The sequence below is a fragment of the Panthera leo genome, chromosome B3 (assembly GCF_018350215.1).
Source record: "Panthera leo isolate Ple1 chromosome B3, P.leo_Ple1_pat1.1, whole genome shotgun sequence".
NCBI classification, from domain to species: Eukaryota; Metazoa; Chordata; class Mammalia; order Carnivora; family Felidae; genus Panthera; species Panthera leo.
The window spans coordinates 9726219-9743868 of NC_056684.1; the positions used below are offsets into that span (position 1 = coordinate 9726219).

Genomic DNA, 17650 nt, shown 5'->3' on the forward strand with positions numbered 1-17650 from the left:
CTGCAGGCTTCACGTGTTTTGTTTGCTTTTGCGTTACACAGGGAAGTATTCAAGTGGAGCTGGTGTCATTTCGGACCCCGTGCTGAGCTAGTCCTTTATCACAGGGTTGTTCGGTTTTCCCCTGTCCTCTGTAGGGGTCTGCAGCTAAGGCGACATCCAGTTCGACGTCTACTCAACTTCCATTTTCACTATGGGCTTTTCCTCACAGATCTCGAGTATGTACTGACTGCATGTGGAAAAGGACATTCACAAGCTTCAAGGAAACAGATTAATAGCTACAGCCAGGTAGTCCATCTTGATCACCATCAAAGAGACCAGAGATGTTTATGTTTGCACAGCACAAAGAGGAAAGACCTGCTGGGAATGAGATAAAGCCCTTAAGAAGGGTATGACTTTCTTTAAAAACATACTTGCACACTCTCATCTATCCATCACTGCAAGGGACAAGACTGAAGTGTTCTGGTAAATCACATTTTGTTTTAATTTTATTTCTCCCTAAACCAAAACATAATCACAAACAAGGAATTCTCTCTCCCCACCACCTTTTTTTTTTTTTTTTTTTAAGATTTTTATTTTTAAGTAATCTCTACACCCAACGTGGGGCTTGAACTCATGACACTGAGATCAAGAGTTGCATGCTCCACTAAACCAGCCAGAGTGCCCCAATGAATTCCTTTTTTTTTTTCCTTTTTAATTTTATTTATTTTTAAAAAAAAATTTTTTTTTAACGTTTATTTATTTTTGAGAGAGAGAGATCTCGACAGAGCATGAACGGGGGAGGGGCAGAGAGAAAGAGGGAGACATAGAATCGGAAGCAGGCTCCAGGCTCTGAGCCATCAGCCCAGAGCCCGACGTGGGGCTCAAACTCACAGACCGTGCGATCGTGACCTGAGCTGAAGTCGGACGCCCAACCGACTGAGCCACCCAGGCGCCCCAAATTTTATTTTATTTTTGAGAGTGTGAGGGAGAGGGGGAGAGAGGGACAGAGAGAGAATCCCAAGCAGACTCCATGCTCAGCACGGAGCCCGACGCGGGGCCCATGACCTGAGCTGAAACCAGGAGTCAGGCGCTCAACCACCCGAGCCTCCAGGAGCCTTGGAATTCCTTTTTTTAAAGAAAATGTTTTCATACGTTTTCTTTAGAATTATGTTCACCAGACCAAGCTGTCACGGTTTTTGTTACCTGACCACCACATGGTCAAGCAAATACAGGAAGGAAGTGATAAAATGAACGTCTGAGGCAAATTCATGCTTTGACATTGTTAAGTGAAGGGTAAAAATTCACCTTGACAATACAGATAAAAATAGAACTATCAACTCAATTTCATGTGGAAATTTTTCTGTGGCTGGTTTTCATCTAGTCATACAACTGCTTCGGCGGAAAAAAAAAAAATGTTCCCTACATCAAAGGGCAGAAGAGTTTCTTTCACCAAAGAATAAATTCTACTAAGATTTTATTCTAATACACATTATGACGTGCCCAAAGATCTACTTCAGATTTAGGAATGTGACATTCCTATTAATGAACATTTATAAATTCTTCTTCCTTTGCCCCCGTTTATAATTATACGATCTTACTAGCAATTTAAAAGTGGGCAAAAACAAGTTTCCTGGCCCAAAGAATCAAACTCTACCTTACATTTGAGAAAATGTAAATAAAGTGAAAAGAATTGGAGTAGGCAATCCCCTCAAGAAGGACTCCCTAATCAAAACATTTCTAAGTAAGTAGTCATTTTTTCTTCTGGTGGTTGATGACTTTTATTTATTTGGGGGGTATAATTTTTGACACAACCTTACTATCCTATACCCGTCTAGCAAAAATATGGACCTTGGCAAGCAGCGACCAATCACAACGGTGAACAGTGATTACTGAGACACAGGGGTGCTGGGAATTTCTACAGGCCTGGCCTGGCTCAGTCAAGTACAACTAACTTCCCAAACCACTGTGATCAATGCACTCGGGTGAGGGGCCACATCCCCTGTCTCTAACCAAAACTTTCGTGTTTTCTCATCTTAATTTCTATTTGGCTTTATCTGCAGCAGCATATAAAAACAGAGGCCAAAGCCATGTGGCTTGTTCCAAATCAACAGTTGAACCAAAGTCTCTTCACTCATAAAAGAGTATGTGTAAATCCAGGAATGTAAACTTCCCAGAAAATACCCTTTGGCTGAGATCACACTCAGGTGCTTTGTCTCCAGGGCAATGTGACCAGGGACTTTCCCTGATCCTGGCATTCCCCGCCCCCGCCCGCCCCCAAAGAAAGCACTTACTTCTTCATGACCGGCTACTCTGCAATATAAGATCATGAGCCTTGAACACATATGACTCCTCCTGGGAGCAGAACAAGCAACTCGCCCACACATAACAACCAACTCTAAACGCAGACACACTGCTGAAACTTCAGCTCATTTTCCTTCCTGAAACCTCAAAATCTTAAAAATCATCTCTTAGCGTCTATACCACTGCTACGTACCACCGAAAATCAAAGTCTGAAATTTCCCCTGGTTTCTACCTCTTCTCTCTGGGTGTTACAGACACAAACTTCACATAATTTGCAGTTGCTTGGGTTAAATTCTGACTGCTGAGCCAGAAAAACAAATAATTCCAGCCCGTGTGGCCAAAGACATAGCGCCCGAATGAAGAGAACACAGCCCGGCATCAGCTTACAGCCACTCCCTATTCTTCTGAAATGTCAACCTGCCAGGGCCCCCAAAATAGACTTGTTGTATCTTATTTTAAAAATTAGAGACCTTTTCATTTAAACTCTGAGCCAGCGGCCAACAAATTCCTATCACTGACAATCCAAAACATGAATAGAACTAAAAACCTCACCTCACCAAAAACACACTACTTCGGGTTTCTTAAAGCCTTCCACGGGGGGAGAAAAGATTATAAATGGTTAAAGACCCCTCATCGGGGAGAATGCCCACGGGGTTGAGGTTACTCTCTTTCCTAAGCAACCTCGTTGTGTCTGTTTGTTTCTCTACACACCCCACCCCCACCCTCTTAACACCTACCACACTTAACCCGATTTTCAAAAATTGGAAAAAACAGCAAAAACAAACCACAAAAACAAATCAGGCTCCTTCTTACCTCTGCAGCCTGGGGGCGAGCATGGAGGTAGGTCCTCGGTCCACACCTGGAAACAGGTGGTGGCATCAAAGTGCGAATCGAACTGACCTTTAACGGCTGCACCACGTTGGACTCTGGTTTCAGCTTCAGCCTCAACCCCCAAGAAGTTTTATTCACGTCATTTATTTCCACTGAGCAACAGCGGTTTCTGTCTGCTCTCTCTGGACATGGTTACCCACAGATGGGACAGGCTGCTGTGCGAGCAATCTGCTCGGAACAGCTGCTTCACCCAGATAAGCAGACACGACGTGTGCCCTGTGACGGCGGCTCAGCGCACTCGGGCGGACATCCTGCATCCCATGCCCTGCGCTGCGCGGGGGCCTGCACTCCCAGACTGCTGCCCGAGAGCAAGAGGCAATGGAGCTGGAAGTCGGCTCCGCGGGCAGGAAAGGGAGGGCGTTCTCTCCGCTCCCCTCCCCCACCCCTCCCCAATGACCTAATGCCACCATTTTGGACGTGGGGTCACGCGCACAGAACGACACTTACAGCTGTTTCACGAAACCACCCTGACTCTATTTGCTCAGGACACGGACCAGGACGACAGGGGAAGAAAAGTGCTCCGGGCTTGTAAGCAAAACATGTTTTTGCAGCACTGCTTTTTCACAGTTCTAGAGAAAAGGACTAAGCCACATGGATAAAAACATCTGCTAAATTCCTTTATCGTTGCAAAGCACCTGCACGCTAGACAATTTTCTCGGTGAACAAAACTCCCACTGCCCTGGTGTGACAGGCTTAATCAAACAAGCCAGGAGTCTGCAATACAGGAAGCAAAATCTGTCCAACCCCGTGCTGACGTGCCTGTCCTGACGGCGGGCAGGGGCGGGAGGGGGCGGGAGGGGGTGGGGGGGGCGGTTGCTGTGAACCTGGCAATGTACCCAATGAATGAAAGACGCTTCTAAAACCACAGAGACGCCCACTTTCTGCCAGCACGTCTCAGAGACTCTTCAGGGAATCTGTTCCACAAGCTGGGACTTTTGTATTCTGCTCTGCTTACCTGTTGCCGGCTCAGGTCCGTCAGCAGGCAGATTCATCTTCTCCAGCTCCCCGCTTTCAGCCGAACACCCTGCGAGGTTGCCAGGGGCTTCTTCACGAACACCGCCCGTTTGTGGGGTCTGCCCAGGCACAAAAGCGATCACGTTCCCTGCAGAAGCACTCACTGGCCGCTCGGTCACCGGGCCCGACTCTGGAGGACTGGACAGTGACATGTGACTGGTCCCCCGCCCAGTGAGGAGTGCTCCCGAGGCCTTGACTTGATCTAGGACGGCCTCCACAATGCGACTCGCGGCCTCCTCGATGGAGTCGGCGCTGTCGGGCAGATGCGCAGCACAGGGCAGAGGGGGAGCGCTCCTTTCCCCGCCTGGGGCCTGGTCACCAGTGTGTGGGAGCCCGGCCTCCAGGGGGACCTCTGTGGCAACAGGCTGCCGTAGGATGTGATGTGCCTGGGTGTCCACCGGTGCCTCCCCGGAGCTGCCCAAGCTGCTGCCGTGGTCCGCTTCCTTCCAACCGAGAGGGAGCAACTCTGGAGTCGCAGCGCCCTGTGGGTCAGTCACTCCTCTGTCTGGTAAAGCTCCTGGCGACCCCAGGATCATATTCTCCTCCTGGCTCAACGAGGCTTTTGGAAGCGGGAGGTCTCGTGTGTTGTGTGATGCGGCCTGTCTCTTGGCCCCAACGGTGCCCGGTAAAGCGTTAGCCACGGCGACATCCAACGCCGCCTTTCCGTTCACCTCACAAGCAGGGTTTATTCCCTGGGAGTTAAGGTTTTGCACTCCAGCATCCAGAGCAAAAGCTCGACTGCAAGGCTGCACCTCAGCCCCATCTGGTAAGAGCCCTGGCGAGGGAGCCGAGCTGCCCTGCTCTGCACCCAGGGCTTCCTGGCGTGGGGCTGCAGCCAGCCCGGCTCCCGGCGGCACCAGGCTCTGTGCAGCCCCACCTTCAGTCGGTGGCGAGACTGGTGGGGCCACTTCCTTGTTTTGCTGAGTTTCTGCATCAAGGCAGGCCGAGGGCGTGTCCAGCGTGTTGCCGTGCTCCAGGGCTCTGTCCTCGGCACAGCCAGCGGAGCCGGGCTCTCCACGGAGTCCCTGTGCCTCCTGTCCGGGAGGTGGTGTTCTCCGCTCTTCCTGAAACGTTCCCAAGGAAAGCGTGTCTTCCTTAACAGGGGAACAAGTCACTGCTTTATCCCTGCCACCCTGTCCCTGAGCTTCAGAGCTTTCTGGAAGCACCAGATTTTTCCCTTCTTCAGTCAAAATGGAACTGGAGGCCACGGTGGCCTTCCCCGCAGGCAGCAGAGAAGAGTCCGCGCCGCCCTCGAGATTCGGAACTTCGGGGGCTGCTGCGAGGCAGGGTCCCCCTTGTTCGTCGCCAAGTGCCGTGGGACTGGTATTGCCCATGCTGGGCTGAAGCTGGAGAGCGGCGGAGGGCACGGGCAGGCCTGCGGCGCCGTCTTCTAGGGGCTCGTTCGCATCTCCGCCCGGGCCATCTCTACCGTCTGGAGCCGTGTGCAGGCCAGGAGCTGCTGTTCCCTTTTCTTTCTGGGAGGGGACAAGAGAAAGCGCGTCATCTTTGGTTACTGATTCACTGCCTGAACCGCCTGCCAGAGAAAAAGCCCTGTCTGATGTCACTGCCTGGTCCGGCACCAGCTCCTTCTCGGCTCCGAGGGCAGCAGCGTGCGGACGCACCCCGAGCGTATCTGTTGAGTTGGTTTCTAATTTCAAACCTTCTCCTTGGCCCTTCGTATCCGAAACTTCAAGATGACAAAATGCCACATGTTCCTGGGTATCTCGCACGGGGCCGGGGGCGGCCGGGCTAGCCCGTGGACCTTCACGGCAGGCGGCAGGGGGTGGATGCTGCGTGGGGGGCAGTCCTGGGGGGCTGCTTTCAGGCCGGGTAACTATGTCATCACAGCGTTCTGCGGTCAACACACCACCAGAAGTCACCATGTCCTGCTGCCGCGTGGAGACAGCACACGGCTTGCCACCTCCAGCGGGGGGACAGAGGGGTGATTCGCTGTTTGGGCTTTGGATGGGCGGTGAATCCGTTTCTGCCTCCTGGTCTGCCGTGTCTTTTTGGGGCCCAAGCAAAGTTAGGCCAGAGGGCGATGCTGGCACACTTGTGCCTGCCAAGGGAGCACAGGGCTCAAACCCATTGGCAGGCGTGTCTTCCGCTGCAGCTGCAAGTACCGGGGGGCTCGGATTTGGTGGAACCCCAGCGCCCCCCTCACAACCTGGCCAAGTTTCAGTCTCTGCAGTTTTGACGGTGGAGGCTTCTCCGTTACTGCCTGCAGGTGAACACTCGACAGGTCTGGAAGCCTCCAGGGAAGCAGTGGCAGGGACGCCGTGAGGAGCGCCGGCTTCACCTGCAGGCTTCCTCGGGCCTCTTCCATCACAGGCTCCAGCCGTGCTGACACCAGAGCTGGCAACCTCTTCGTCCGTGCTCCCCCCAGCTTCGAGCACGTTCTTCTGGGTGGGGGTGTCTGTGTTCCCGAGATCACATTTTGGGTCCCCAGCAGTCGCTGGGACGCCGACTGCAAGCTCCCCTCCAGACAGATGCCGAATGGCAGCGGTGCCCGGCTGCATGGCCACGTCTCCCTGCGGGACGTGGTCTCCAGCGCCTGGAGACTCCTGGTCCGCGGCCAGTGCGGCAGATTCTGTTCCAGTTTCTCCGTTTCTGAGTCCACAGCAGGGGACGCCCCCTGCGCCGTTTCCTCCACAATCAGGCACACTCTGCAGGCAGTGGCTGGGCCCAGATGCGGCTCCGCAGTCCGCAGCACGTGCTGCCTCCACCTCTTCCCCTTTTCTCTCCACGCCTGCAGTTCTCCTCCCGCAGGAACAGTCTGTGTGCTCCTCCTTAGCCACACCTGACAAATCGCAGGAACTTGCAATCCCCCCGGCAGTGCTCCCTGGGCAGCACGGAGAGCTTGCGGTGTCTTCGGGAAGAGGGCGCTGCTGGCCGTCCCTGGGGGCTGACGCACAGCAGAGACACTGGCTGTCTGTATCCTGGGCAGCGGGCACACCTGAAGGATCCTGTGCTGTCACCATTAAGGGCATGGGATTGTCCATCTGCTTAAGGTTTGTTTTCTAGGAGGAAATGAAAGACACTTTTAAGAACGGTCCCTGGGAAGAGGGCACTGACACCTATACGCAAAACTCCTGCCGGAGACCGCTCATTGCCTTTCCAGCCCTATGATCACATGGTAAGCTGATCTAAATAGATACAAACACATTTTCTCTTGTAGCTGCATATCCACTGGAAAGATAAAAATGGCCAAGAACATACAAGATGACTATTTCCTAAGTTTTATGAACTCATTCTGGAAAGGTTGATGGGAGAGGGGCGCCTGGGTGGCTCAGTGCAAAAAGTGTCTGACTCTTGATTTCGACTCAGGTCACGATCTCACGGTTTTTGAGATCAGGCTCCACGACCACGTTCAGTGTGGAGCCCAAAAATTCCGTCTCCACCTCTCTCTGCCCCTCGCCACTCTCAAAATAAAAAAAATTTTTTTAAGTAAATAGGGGATATTCTTTTACTTTAAAAAAAAAAAAAAAGCAGTTCCTCTGTTATCTAGTACCAAACATTAAACAAGAACATATCAAACTAATAATACCCAATTCTTTAAAAAACTTTTTTCCATGTTTATTTTTGACAGCGTGCACGCATGCTCATGCGCAGGGTGAGGGGTAAAGAGAAGGGGACTGAGGATCTGAAGCAGGCTCTGTGCAGACAGCCCAATGCGGGGCTCAAACTCATGAACCATGAGATCGTGACCTGAGCTGAAGTCGAATGTTCAACTGACTGAACCACCCAGGTTCCCCATAATACCAAATTCTTGATTGTTCTTAGAAAGTACTGTGGCTTGATGATATTGTAGGTCATCTCAAAATTACATTTTGCAACTTTGCAGTATTTTAAAAAACACAAACAGATATAACCAACTATACGGGAATGGTTAAAAAAAAAAAAAAAATCACAGTCGTTCAACCTGATGGCAGATGCCAAGCTGTTACATAAATGTGAACTATGAAGGCCACAGTGAAATCTGAAATACAGATTTACAATACAATGTTGGAAAAAATAAATAAAGGCTAGAGTTAATTTAAGGTTATAAGCATGCAAAATTCAAATGTACTTTTAGACAAGGCTTAGGAAAAATGGAGAAAAACACAGCTCATCTTTGGGGTTGGTTTGCCTTTTATACCAAGGTTTCAGGAATTCTTACAATACTAGTATTTGTTCAACACATAGAAACTATTTGTTTTTTTTAATAGGTTTTTTTTTTTTTTTTCAACGTTTTTTATTTATTTTTGGGACAGAGAGAGACAGAGCATGAACGGGGGAGGGGCAGAGAGAGAGGGGGACACAGAATCGGAAACAGGCTCCAGGCTCCGAGCCATCAGCCCAGAGCCTGACGCGGGGCTCGAACTCACGGACCGCGAGATCGTGACCTGGCTGAAGTCGGACGCTTAACCGACTGCGCCACCCAGGCGCCCCTTTTTCTTTTTTTTTTTTTTTTTTTAAATAGGTTTTTTTTTTTTTTCTCAACGTTTTTTATTTATTTTTGGGACAGAGAGAGACAGAGCATGAACGGGGGAGAACACATAGAAACTATTTGTAAGACATCTGGCTTCGCTCTTCCCCACTGTCTGACCTACTGCAATGGTCTCACACAGATCTACTGTGCCCTCTCTAGTTCATTTACTCTCTCAGTAAGCACTTAACAGTTCTCCTACATCACACTAGTCCTGTCTACTAACCAGGCCTATTGTAGAAATTTCCACATGCAAGTGTAATATGTGGTATGCTCACTAAAGTCTTTCTAGTAAGAGAGTACTGCCCCCCCGCCCCCAGCAAAAAGTGGATTTTCAGTAAAAGCTTTTGCACTATGCTGCTTAGAGTGTTCAAATTAATTTGCTTCCACTGTTGCTGAGAATGTAACCGTCCCCTAAAAATTATGAAAGCAAGTCATTACATTTAATAAAGGGTGAACGTTCCAGAAACAAGTGGTGTTTCGCAAACAACTTTAAAAGCTCCTAACAGCATGTATCCTCTCCGAGTTTTCATTTCTCATAGTTTCCTGTCAGGCATTCCCATACGAGACAGTAACTTTGGCACCTGCAAGCTGAGATTTTCAAGTGGACCGTCATTCACCCAGTAACAAGAGCTCTAAAGGAAAATCGGACTCAGCAGTCCGTTCAGAGCAAAACAAAATGATGCCTGTTCTGGGCGTGCACGATTCAGAAAGGGAAAGGCAGGCCCATCACACAGCCCTGCTGTGGGGTGTCTTGGCCTGCTGACCTCAAAAATAATGCCTGCTCCCAAAGAGGCCTCCGGTACTGAGTTGACCCTAGACGACCTTAAATGAAATTACTGTCAAGCTTTCTCCAAATCAAATCAGCTCTGAAATAAACTGGGTGGAAAAATTATGTAAACTTAGCCTTCAGATGTTATGGCCAAGAGACATGTACCCATATGACGTTTATATTATGCATAATAAATGCTACCAGGGAGTCTGTAATGTTTTTACGTCTGGCAACAACTTTATCTTGAAGGCTTGAGTGGATTATAAAATCTTTATTTTTTTAGTGATCTTTTTACCATCCAACTATCAATTTAAATATAGTAACATTATCATCGCTCACTGGACCAGTTGTGAGGCTTTATTTCTGAGTATAGCAACCATCTCAGGAACTGTTTTGCTCAGTTTTATAAAGCTAAACTGACAAATTTATAAACAGACGAATTTCCCTTGATGCCAGGAAAACGGAGTTCTAGTTGTTGCGTATGTTTCTGCATCTGCAATGTGTACGTGTATCTTTCATTATTTCAAAAACATGGCAAAAAAAAAGAAAGAAAACTGCCCGCGGCCCCCTGCTGCCGCCCCCTATCTGTAAGTGTAACATCCAACACCACTAAAACTGCCCTAAGGGGTTTCACAATCTGCGAGGACAGCATTTTTAGGCTCCAATTATAGCAAGGTTCACTGGGGGAAAGAGTGAGGGCACAAAAGCCTGAAAATGGACATTTTCTTCCTTACCATTAGCTGCTGTTGGATGTTCCTAAGTTTAAATATGTGTCCAGTGCAATGGTCTCCAGGAAATGGGGGTTCATGATGCGCTTCGGACTCAGAGGTTAACGTATAGACGTCCAGCTCTCGATGGTGCCTCACAGAACAGTCTCCGTAAGGTATCTCATAGGATAGACGGCTCCAGGAGTCTGGTTCTCTGGCGTTCTCCCTGGAAACAGGCAACTGCTGGTTAACACACGTACGTTCTGCTCCCGGCGGCTCAGCACCAGCCCTCTGCTCTTACCCGGCTGCTCTGGGGGACCTGCAGCAGAAGTCTGGTTTGGGCACTTCCCCAGGGATTCAGGCATGGCCCTAACTAACTGCTCCATCCCCCTCAGAAGAGGTCACAAATGGATTAAATGATAACTGCAGGATTCCTCCTAAACAATGATGTTTTGATCAAGATAAAGAGAGGTCTGGGAGCTTAAAATAGTTAATATTATGCTAACAACCAACTTAATGAGGAAATGTGAGGAGGATGGTCTTAGCCTGGTTTTCACTAGAAGCACGGCTTATTACGCATTTCTCTCAAATTGGGTTACATCACACGTTAACTGCAGTGACTATACTGTGAAGGGAAGAAGTAATCAGTACAACCCACGCAAGGGCACTCGAACTTTTGTTGACAACTCTCAAAGTCAACCATACAGACCACGACTGGATGCCATATACGCTATTCTTGTCAATACAATTAGGAAACCACTTGGTTCTAAGAACTCCAAGTTCAAATTTTTTTCATTTGGAAAACAAACAACCTTGCTCAACTAGTATCGTTATAAAGGAAATAAGGCCGACAAAGGCACAGGTGTGTAAAAAAAGCATTTCTGGGAAAGGCCTCAAAACATAAATTCTCTTTATGAACCAGGAGATTGGTAAAGTACCCCAGAGATTCTGGAAGAAGGAGGAAGGCTACGTTTGAGATCATTGTTTTAAAATGAAGAATTAAGAATGAAGCATGAAGAAGAAACAGACATGCCACCCACGGACAAATGGGAGGGATGACACACGACTCCCTCTCTGCAGTGTTTTATTTACTAAATCACACCTGTCTGTCATTAACAACTCACCAGATAATAACTGGAATTTGAAACTAACAATATGTTATATAAGAAAGCCCAGAAGTGAATAATTGTGTGCTGGCTGAGTAACAATGAAGGCTGTTCCAAAAGAAAACCACTGTAATGTCCATACTCATGAGCGACACCCCAGCAGTTGCTTAAAATGAACTTGGTATACACTCGGCTAAATCCTTATGTGCTTACCAGGTCGTTCTACTCTGAATGAAGTGACCTCAAAAAGAAAAGTACAGTTGACTCTTCTTGGGCAACGGGGGTTTGAACTGCATGGGTCCATTTACACACAGATTTTTCTCCCCAGAAATACAGTACGGTTCTATAAACGTATTTTCTCTTCCTTATGACTTTCTCGGTAACATCTTCTTTTCTCTGGGCTCCTTTACTAGAAGATTACAGTGCGTAATGCATGTAGCATACAAAGTTTACATTAACTGGCTGTTTATGTTATTGGTAAGGCTTCCGAGCAACAGTAGGCTATTAGGTTTTTGGGGAGTCTATACTTACATTCGACTTTTGATTGCACAGAGGGTTCGCACCCCTGCGCCAACAATGGACTGTTCCAGGGTCAATTCCACTTATAAGATAGTCACTGAAAGGTTCAACTGAATGACTCGACTAAGTGACCAATCAGCTATACCAAATAAAGGGGCGTGACTTCTCTGTAAACGGAGTTTTGAAGCTCAATTTGGGTTGCCATTGTCGCTAACTCTGGTTAACTGTCTGACAGAATCGGTAGCATAGCTGATTACTCAGATTACCTCCTACAGCCATACTCCACTAAGAAAAGACCTCTGAAAACAAAACCTGATTTACAGACCCCATCCCAGCGTGAACCAAGTATAATCCACTAAGAAGAGAGGACTGTTTGCCGAGGCAGGGGCAACTAAAAAGTGACGTACTCCATTCCCAGCAAAATGGAATTCTCCACCAACCTTGCCACTATTAACTCTCGAACTGCTTCCTTTCTACTGTCTAAACCTTGAGAAACTGCCATCTGTAACCACAGACTATTTACCTTCTGCCATTCCCAGGCTCTCCTTCCAGAGGAAGGTGCTTCTGTTGCCACAGTCCCCCCCAGGTGCCAAGAACCCTTCCGTCTCCCGACTCACTGTCCCTGTGAATTTGTGTTGCTTCCTAGTCTGTCTAGATACCAAAGACCAGTCAATGCATTTATTCTCCCACTGACTTCTGGGAACACCTGGTGCTGACACCCTTCCAAACCCATCGTGCCTGCAGGTCTGGGTCAAGCCCACCGTTCAGCAAGTATCTGTGTGCCAGGAAGCATTCCAGGTGCTGGTGATACAAACCAAAATCCTTACCCTGCTGGAACTTCTATACTTAGCAAGGGAGACGAGGACGGCCAGATTAAATAAAACAACTGGTATTCTGGAAGACAGAAGTGCTTTGGAGAAAAATAAAGCAGTGTGGTGGGATAGGAACACCCCAGTGAGGCAGCATTTTAAGCCAATACATTTTGTGCTCTGTGTTCAGCATCATATAAAATTTTTACTGAACCCACTAATAAAATGTGGCAAAACTCCAGGCATAAGAACGTTTACTGCAACTTTAGGTATAATAGTATTAAAAACTGGACAACCCCTGGTCAGTAATGAGAGGCCTATTTGATAAACTGATCTCTGGACTATTACGTAGCCATCACAAATAACTGAAATAATAGTTCAGTAACACTGAAATCTACAACATTCAGTGAAATAAGCAAAATAAAAAGCATAAAACTGTAAGTCTAGGCAGTAAAATGCACAAATAAAAATAGTGTCACAGTGGCTGGGTTTTAGGTTGTCTTCCCCGAGATTTTAATTCATGTTTTTAACATATTTTTTCAAGTCCCCTATTGAGCCAGGACTCGTTGCTGGTCTGTTAATGCTTTTACTCACTTGTGTGTTAGTGAAACTTTCTATAATTTCGTCAAAGGCCCAGTCTTAACCTTGTCTACTTCACTCTTGGGTGACCTTTCTGCCCGTCTTAGAAGCTTGAGACCACCTAAAGGGAGCTAAAACCATCTTAATCCACCAACAGATGGCTCTGCCCACCACCCCCCAGCGTCAAAGACGCCCCTTCCCAACAGTGTGTTTGCTCTGTTCCGCCTGCCCTCCCTCGGTACCTGACAGGGTAATAATGCTCCCCCGGCTGCCTGCTGTTTTCCACCCACTTCTGGACCAGCTCCTTCCCGCCTGCCTACCAGTGCGGTTAAACCACCAGCAGGAGACAGAGGGGCGGTGCAGCAGAAGGGATTACTGGGGCCCTGCTGGGTCAAGAAGCAGCAGCATAAATCTGCACTCCGCCCTGGAGACCAGATCTCACCGAGGAATCTGGCGCCTGGGGGGCATGTGACAGCGGAGACATTTTCTGGTGGTCACACCTTGGGTGGGTGGGTGGGTGGGGGGAGGTTCTGCAATGCACAGGACAGCTCCCCACGAGGGATGACCAGGCCCAGACTGGCAGTCGTGCTGACTTTGAGAAACACTGCTGTCAACCCACTGACCCACTTTGTCCTCTACACTTTGTCCCCTCCCGCCTCGGCACCAGTCACCCAAACGTTTCAAGGCTCTGCAATTTGGCTCCCCCTCACTCCACTGGCCACTAAAACCTCACGGTCACGGGTGTCCACTGATGAGAAAATACCAAATCCGGTGGCTTTTCTTTGTCCTCGTCACCCTCAAGTTTTGCAGACTTTTAAAATAGCAACTGGATTCTTCTGAACTTTATTCTCTCTGGACGTTCATAAAGAACCATCCTATTTTCCTCCGGTTTTCTCTGGCTCTCTCTCCTCCTCCTCACATGGTGGATGTGAGCACAGCACACATCAGCTTCCTACCCTCTCCCACTTCCTTTCCTCCTTTCCCACAGTCCCACCCCACCTCCCAAATCTCTCTCCAGCTGCAAAGTCCGCGTTCCTGTCCCACACTTCCACCGACTTCCATGTCTTCACCAGAATGTGCGGTGGGCATTCTCCGACGTCAAAACTCAGTTTCATGCTCCCCCACCCCCCAAGGCGGCAGCAACCCGACTGATTTCCATGAATTAACAGTGGTCATCCCTAGTAACACCACTTACCTTCTTCAGAACATCCTGCTGGTTCTGGCTTTCCCATTCGGCGCCTTACTTCACTTCCTACGGGCCCTGAGTCACCTGGACTCTTGCAGTCACTCTTGTTACAGGCCAGCTGCCCTACACCCGCCACCGCTCCCCAAATCTACCCAACAGAATCATCTTAAGGCAACAGTGAGGTCTCCTCCTGCCCCAAAGTTTTGCTGTGCCTTCCCATTATCGCCTGTCTGCTGGGAGGGAAGCAGGCACGGTGTATGCCCCCATCGCCTAGGCTTTCCCTTCTCCTCTTAAGCATTCTACGGAGCAGCACCCCACATGCACCGTGTGGATATAAAGCAGAAAGCCACACAACTTCATGACCAAGGCTGCTCAGCTGTGAACGCCAGAATGACAACTGTCTCGTTCCGCTCTGCGACACGAGCTTCGCTGGCATGACAGCTGCAACGTGTCCATGTTAAGGCACTGGCTTAGTAACACACGTAAATCTGGCCTAACATTCTGGGGCTATGTTACAGAAAATCCACGCTCTTCCAACAACAGGATCACAAAACAGACAGCCACGTACGCAGAAGAGTGATGAGGGATCCAGGACGGATGAGGCATCACAAACAGACTCCCCAGCACTGAAGGGGGCTATTTAGCTCGCCACGTGCCGCCTCCCTAACACTTGAACGCAGCCGGCCCCCTCCTCCTCCTAACTGCTCTAACGTCGGTCACACCCGCGTTCAGTGTCTACATCGTTACACATCTAGAAGTGCCGATAATGGCTGCTTCACGTAACGACCTAAGAGAACTCTCCCTTTCTGGCACAACTTATTATTTTCTCTTGAATTAAGTTACCCTCTTTTTTCTAAGTACTCCCAGCTAGAACTTTGTTTTTATGGACTTGCTTCACAATGGAATTCTCAAAGACCGTTCAAGGAAACATTTGCTCAACACCCACTAAGCAGCAGGCATCCCACTGGATGCCAGGGCCACAAGATAAATATGGCAGCTCTTCTCCAGGACACGTGCAAACACACGGACTACAGCCAACCATGGAGCGCTCCTACACAGCCACAGTCTGGCTCACTGGAGGTATGGTCCCTTCCACGGAAGCGAAAAAGCAAGAAAGAACTAGGAGTTTTACACTTGCAAGTGCGGCATCTCATGCACTAAACATACCATGTTTCATCAAAATTACAATGCTACTTCTTGTAAAAGTGTCGTTACTTTATGCATCACTAGGAAGGAAAAAACTTGAGTGAATTATGACATGACATTGTAGCAGTGTTGATCAGAATGTATCCGATTTCACAGCCAGAACAATGTACACCTTAAAAGAGATTATTAACAGGGGCGCCTGGGGCTCAGTCAGTTGAGCGTCTGACTTCAGCTCAGGTCATGATCTCACAGCCCGTGAGTTCGAGCCCCGCATCAGGCTCTGTGCTGACAGCTCAGAGCCTGGAGCCTGCTTCAGATTCCGTGTCTCCCTCTCTCTGCCCCTCCCCCGTCTCAAAAATAAATAAATGTTAAAAGTTAAAAAAAAAAAAGAGAGAGATTAACACAGGGTATAAATATAGCCAAACGCCCTTTTGCATATGGCAGTGGTAGCGAAATGGTCAAGTGACCTGTTCAAACCTCATCGGTTTCCACAGCATGCTCTGATGAATGATAACATCCGCCCGTCACCCGTGCCCCTGAAGCGAATGGGCAGCAGGTGCACGTGAAGACAGCAGCTCCGAGGCCAAGGACTGAGCTGCAAGGCGCCTCGGCAGATTGTGGCTGTGGCTTGGTATACTTCAACAAAAATAGCTAACACACGGTGTTCAAACTTTTAAGTAGCTGAAAATCGTCAAATAAAACCATCTGCAGAGAAAGAATTGCTGGCTGGTGATGGGGCCAGTCCAGGGAAGGAAAGTCAAAGCCCTGCTCTCTCTCCATCTACCTTCCCCTTCTCCCCACCTCCCCAGTGAGAACACGGGGCATAGCTAAATATTCTGTAATCCCCAAAGTACAGAATTCCTTTATGTAAAACTACCACATTTCCCATTTCACAGCCATTGTCCTTGTTTAGTCTCCTATGGACTTGGAGATCAGCTGCCCAGCCTTCTCTCTTGATTAAAAGCCCTCTCTGGGTCACAGTTCGTAATTACGTTGTCCCTCGGCTTTGTAGTTCTTCCACAGAGGGGACTATGCCTGAGTATCTAAAGTTTACCTTAGAAAAGTAACACAAAGATTTTACTGCAACCAAATCAAGTCTGGCAAGACAGAAAAGCACACCCACAAGTTTACTTGCAATTCTGGTTGTTTCTACTGGGGAATTAATAGGCACCACAGCCTCAGCTGGGATGTTTTGTTGTTGTTGCTTCCAAATGAGCGTTGTACAGATGAGGACGGGTCAATGCTGTGGGTGGCAGTCTCTCCCCAGGTCCTTTCTCCTCCCAGGGAGGACACCACCCCTCTGAAGAAAGGGGTTCTGTCACTACTAATGGTGGCAATTACGCGGCATGGAGACGCTTCATTCCTACTCCACCAGACAGTATTGAGGTCTCTTAAAAATGTCTTAGACTGTCACATTCAGCCAGACCCCAGAACAGCCTTCAAGACAGAGAGGCCAACACCACGGTGACCTTGAAACTTTCAATCATCCTCTCATGAGGCAATTTATACTGCTCCCAGCCACTCCGCATTTCACCCTGAGTAGAATTTCTAGTACGACCCCCCCAGGGCAGTCTCTCACCAGGCACCGAAAGCCCCGGGGCGCTGCACCACCATGCTCTCTTTGCTCTCTTTACTCATCTGTCATCCGGCCGAGGACAAGGACCACACTGCTCCTGGCTGGCGGGGCCTTGCTACCCTGCTCACTCTCTTGACACACTGCAGGTACTCAAACAGACGCGCGGATTTCACTCCAGGGCGGGAGAGTACCAATATTCCTCTGTTTTGCTCACGATGCTTACCAACGGTTTGAGATCACGGAGAACTCGCTCTCTGTGAAGGGTGAGACCCCCTAAAGAAGCAACTCCGGTAAAGCCCATGTAGCGGCAGAAATGGCTTAGAAGGTGAACTTGGCAAGGAACTAGCCCCAGCGCATGTCCAAGGTCAGGGGGAGACCACTGCTATGAGGATACTACTGGGCAGCTGGCGAAAAGGGAACCTAAAGCTCATACGAGATCGTATTAATGTTCTATTAATGATAAGTGCACTGTGATAAGAATATGATGAGGGCGCCTGGGTGGCTCAGTCGGTTGGGCATCTGACTTCGGCTCAGGTCATGATCTTCTGGTTTTTGGGTTCGAGCACTGCATTGCTCTCTGTGCTGACAGTTTGGAGC

General features: G+C 48.7%; 1 protein-coding gene across 9 annotated transcripts in view; it reads right to left on the bottom strand.

Moving 5' to 3' along the window:
- The window catches only part of AKAP13 (A-kinase anchoring protein 13), a 334433-nt gene that overhangs the window by 149990 nt on the left and 166793 nt on the right, over nt 1-17650 (bottom strand). For all 9 annotated transcript variants that reach the window (XM_042941070.1, XM_042941069.1, XM_042941066.1 and 6 more), the window contains 2 exons: nt 10160-10358; nt 4127-7205 (listed from right to left, as the gene is read on the bottom strand). In XM_042941070.1, the coding sequence (XP_042797004.1) occupies nt 4127-7205; nt 10160-10358 (3278 nt within the window). The remainder of the gene's footprint in view (nt 1-4126; nt 7206-10159; nt 10359-17650) is intronic.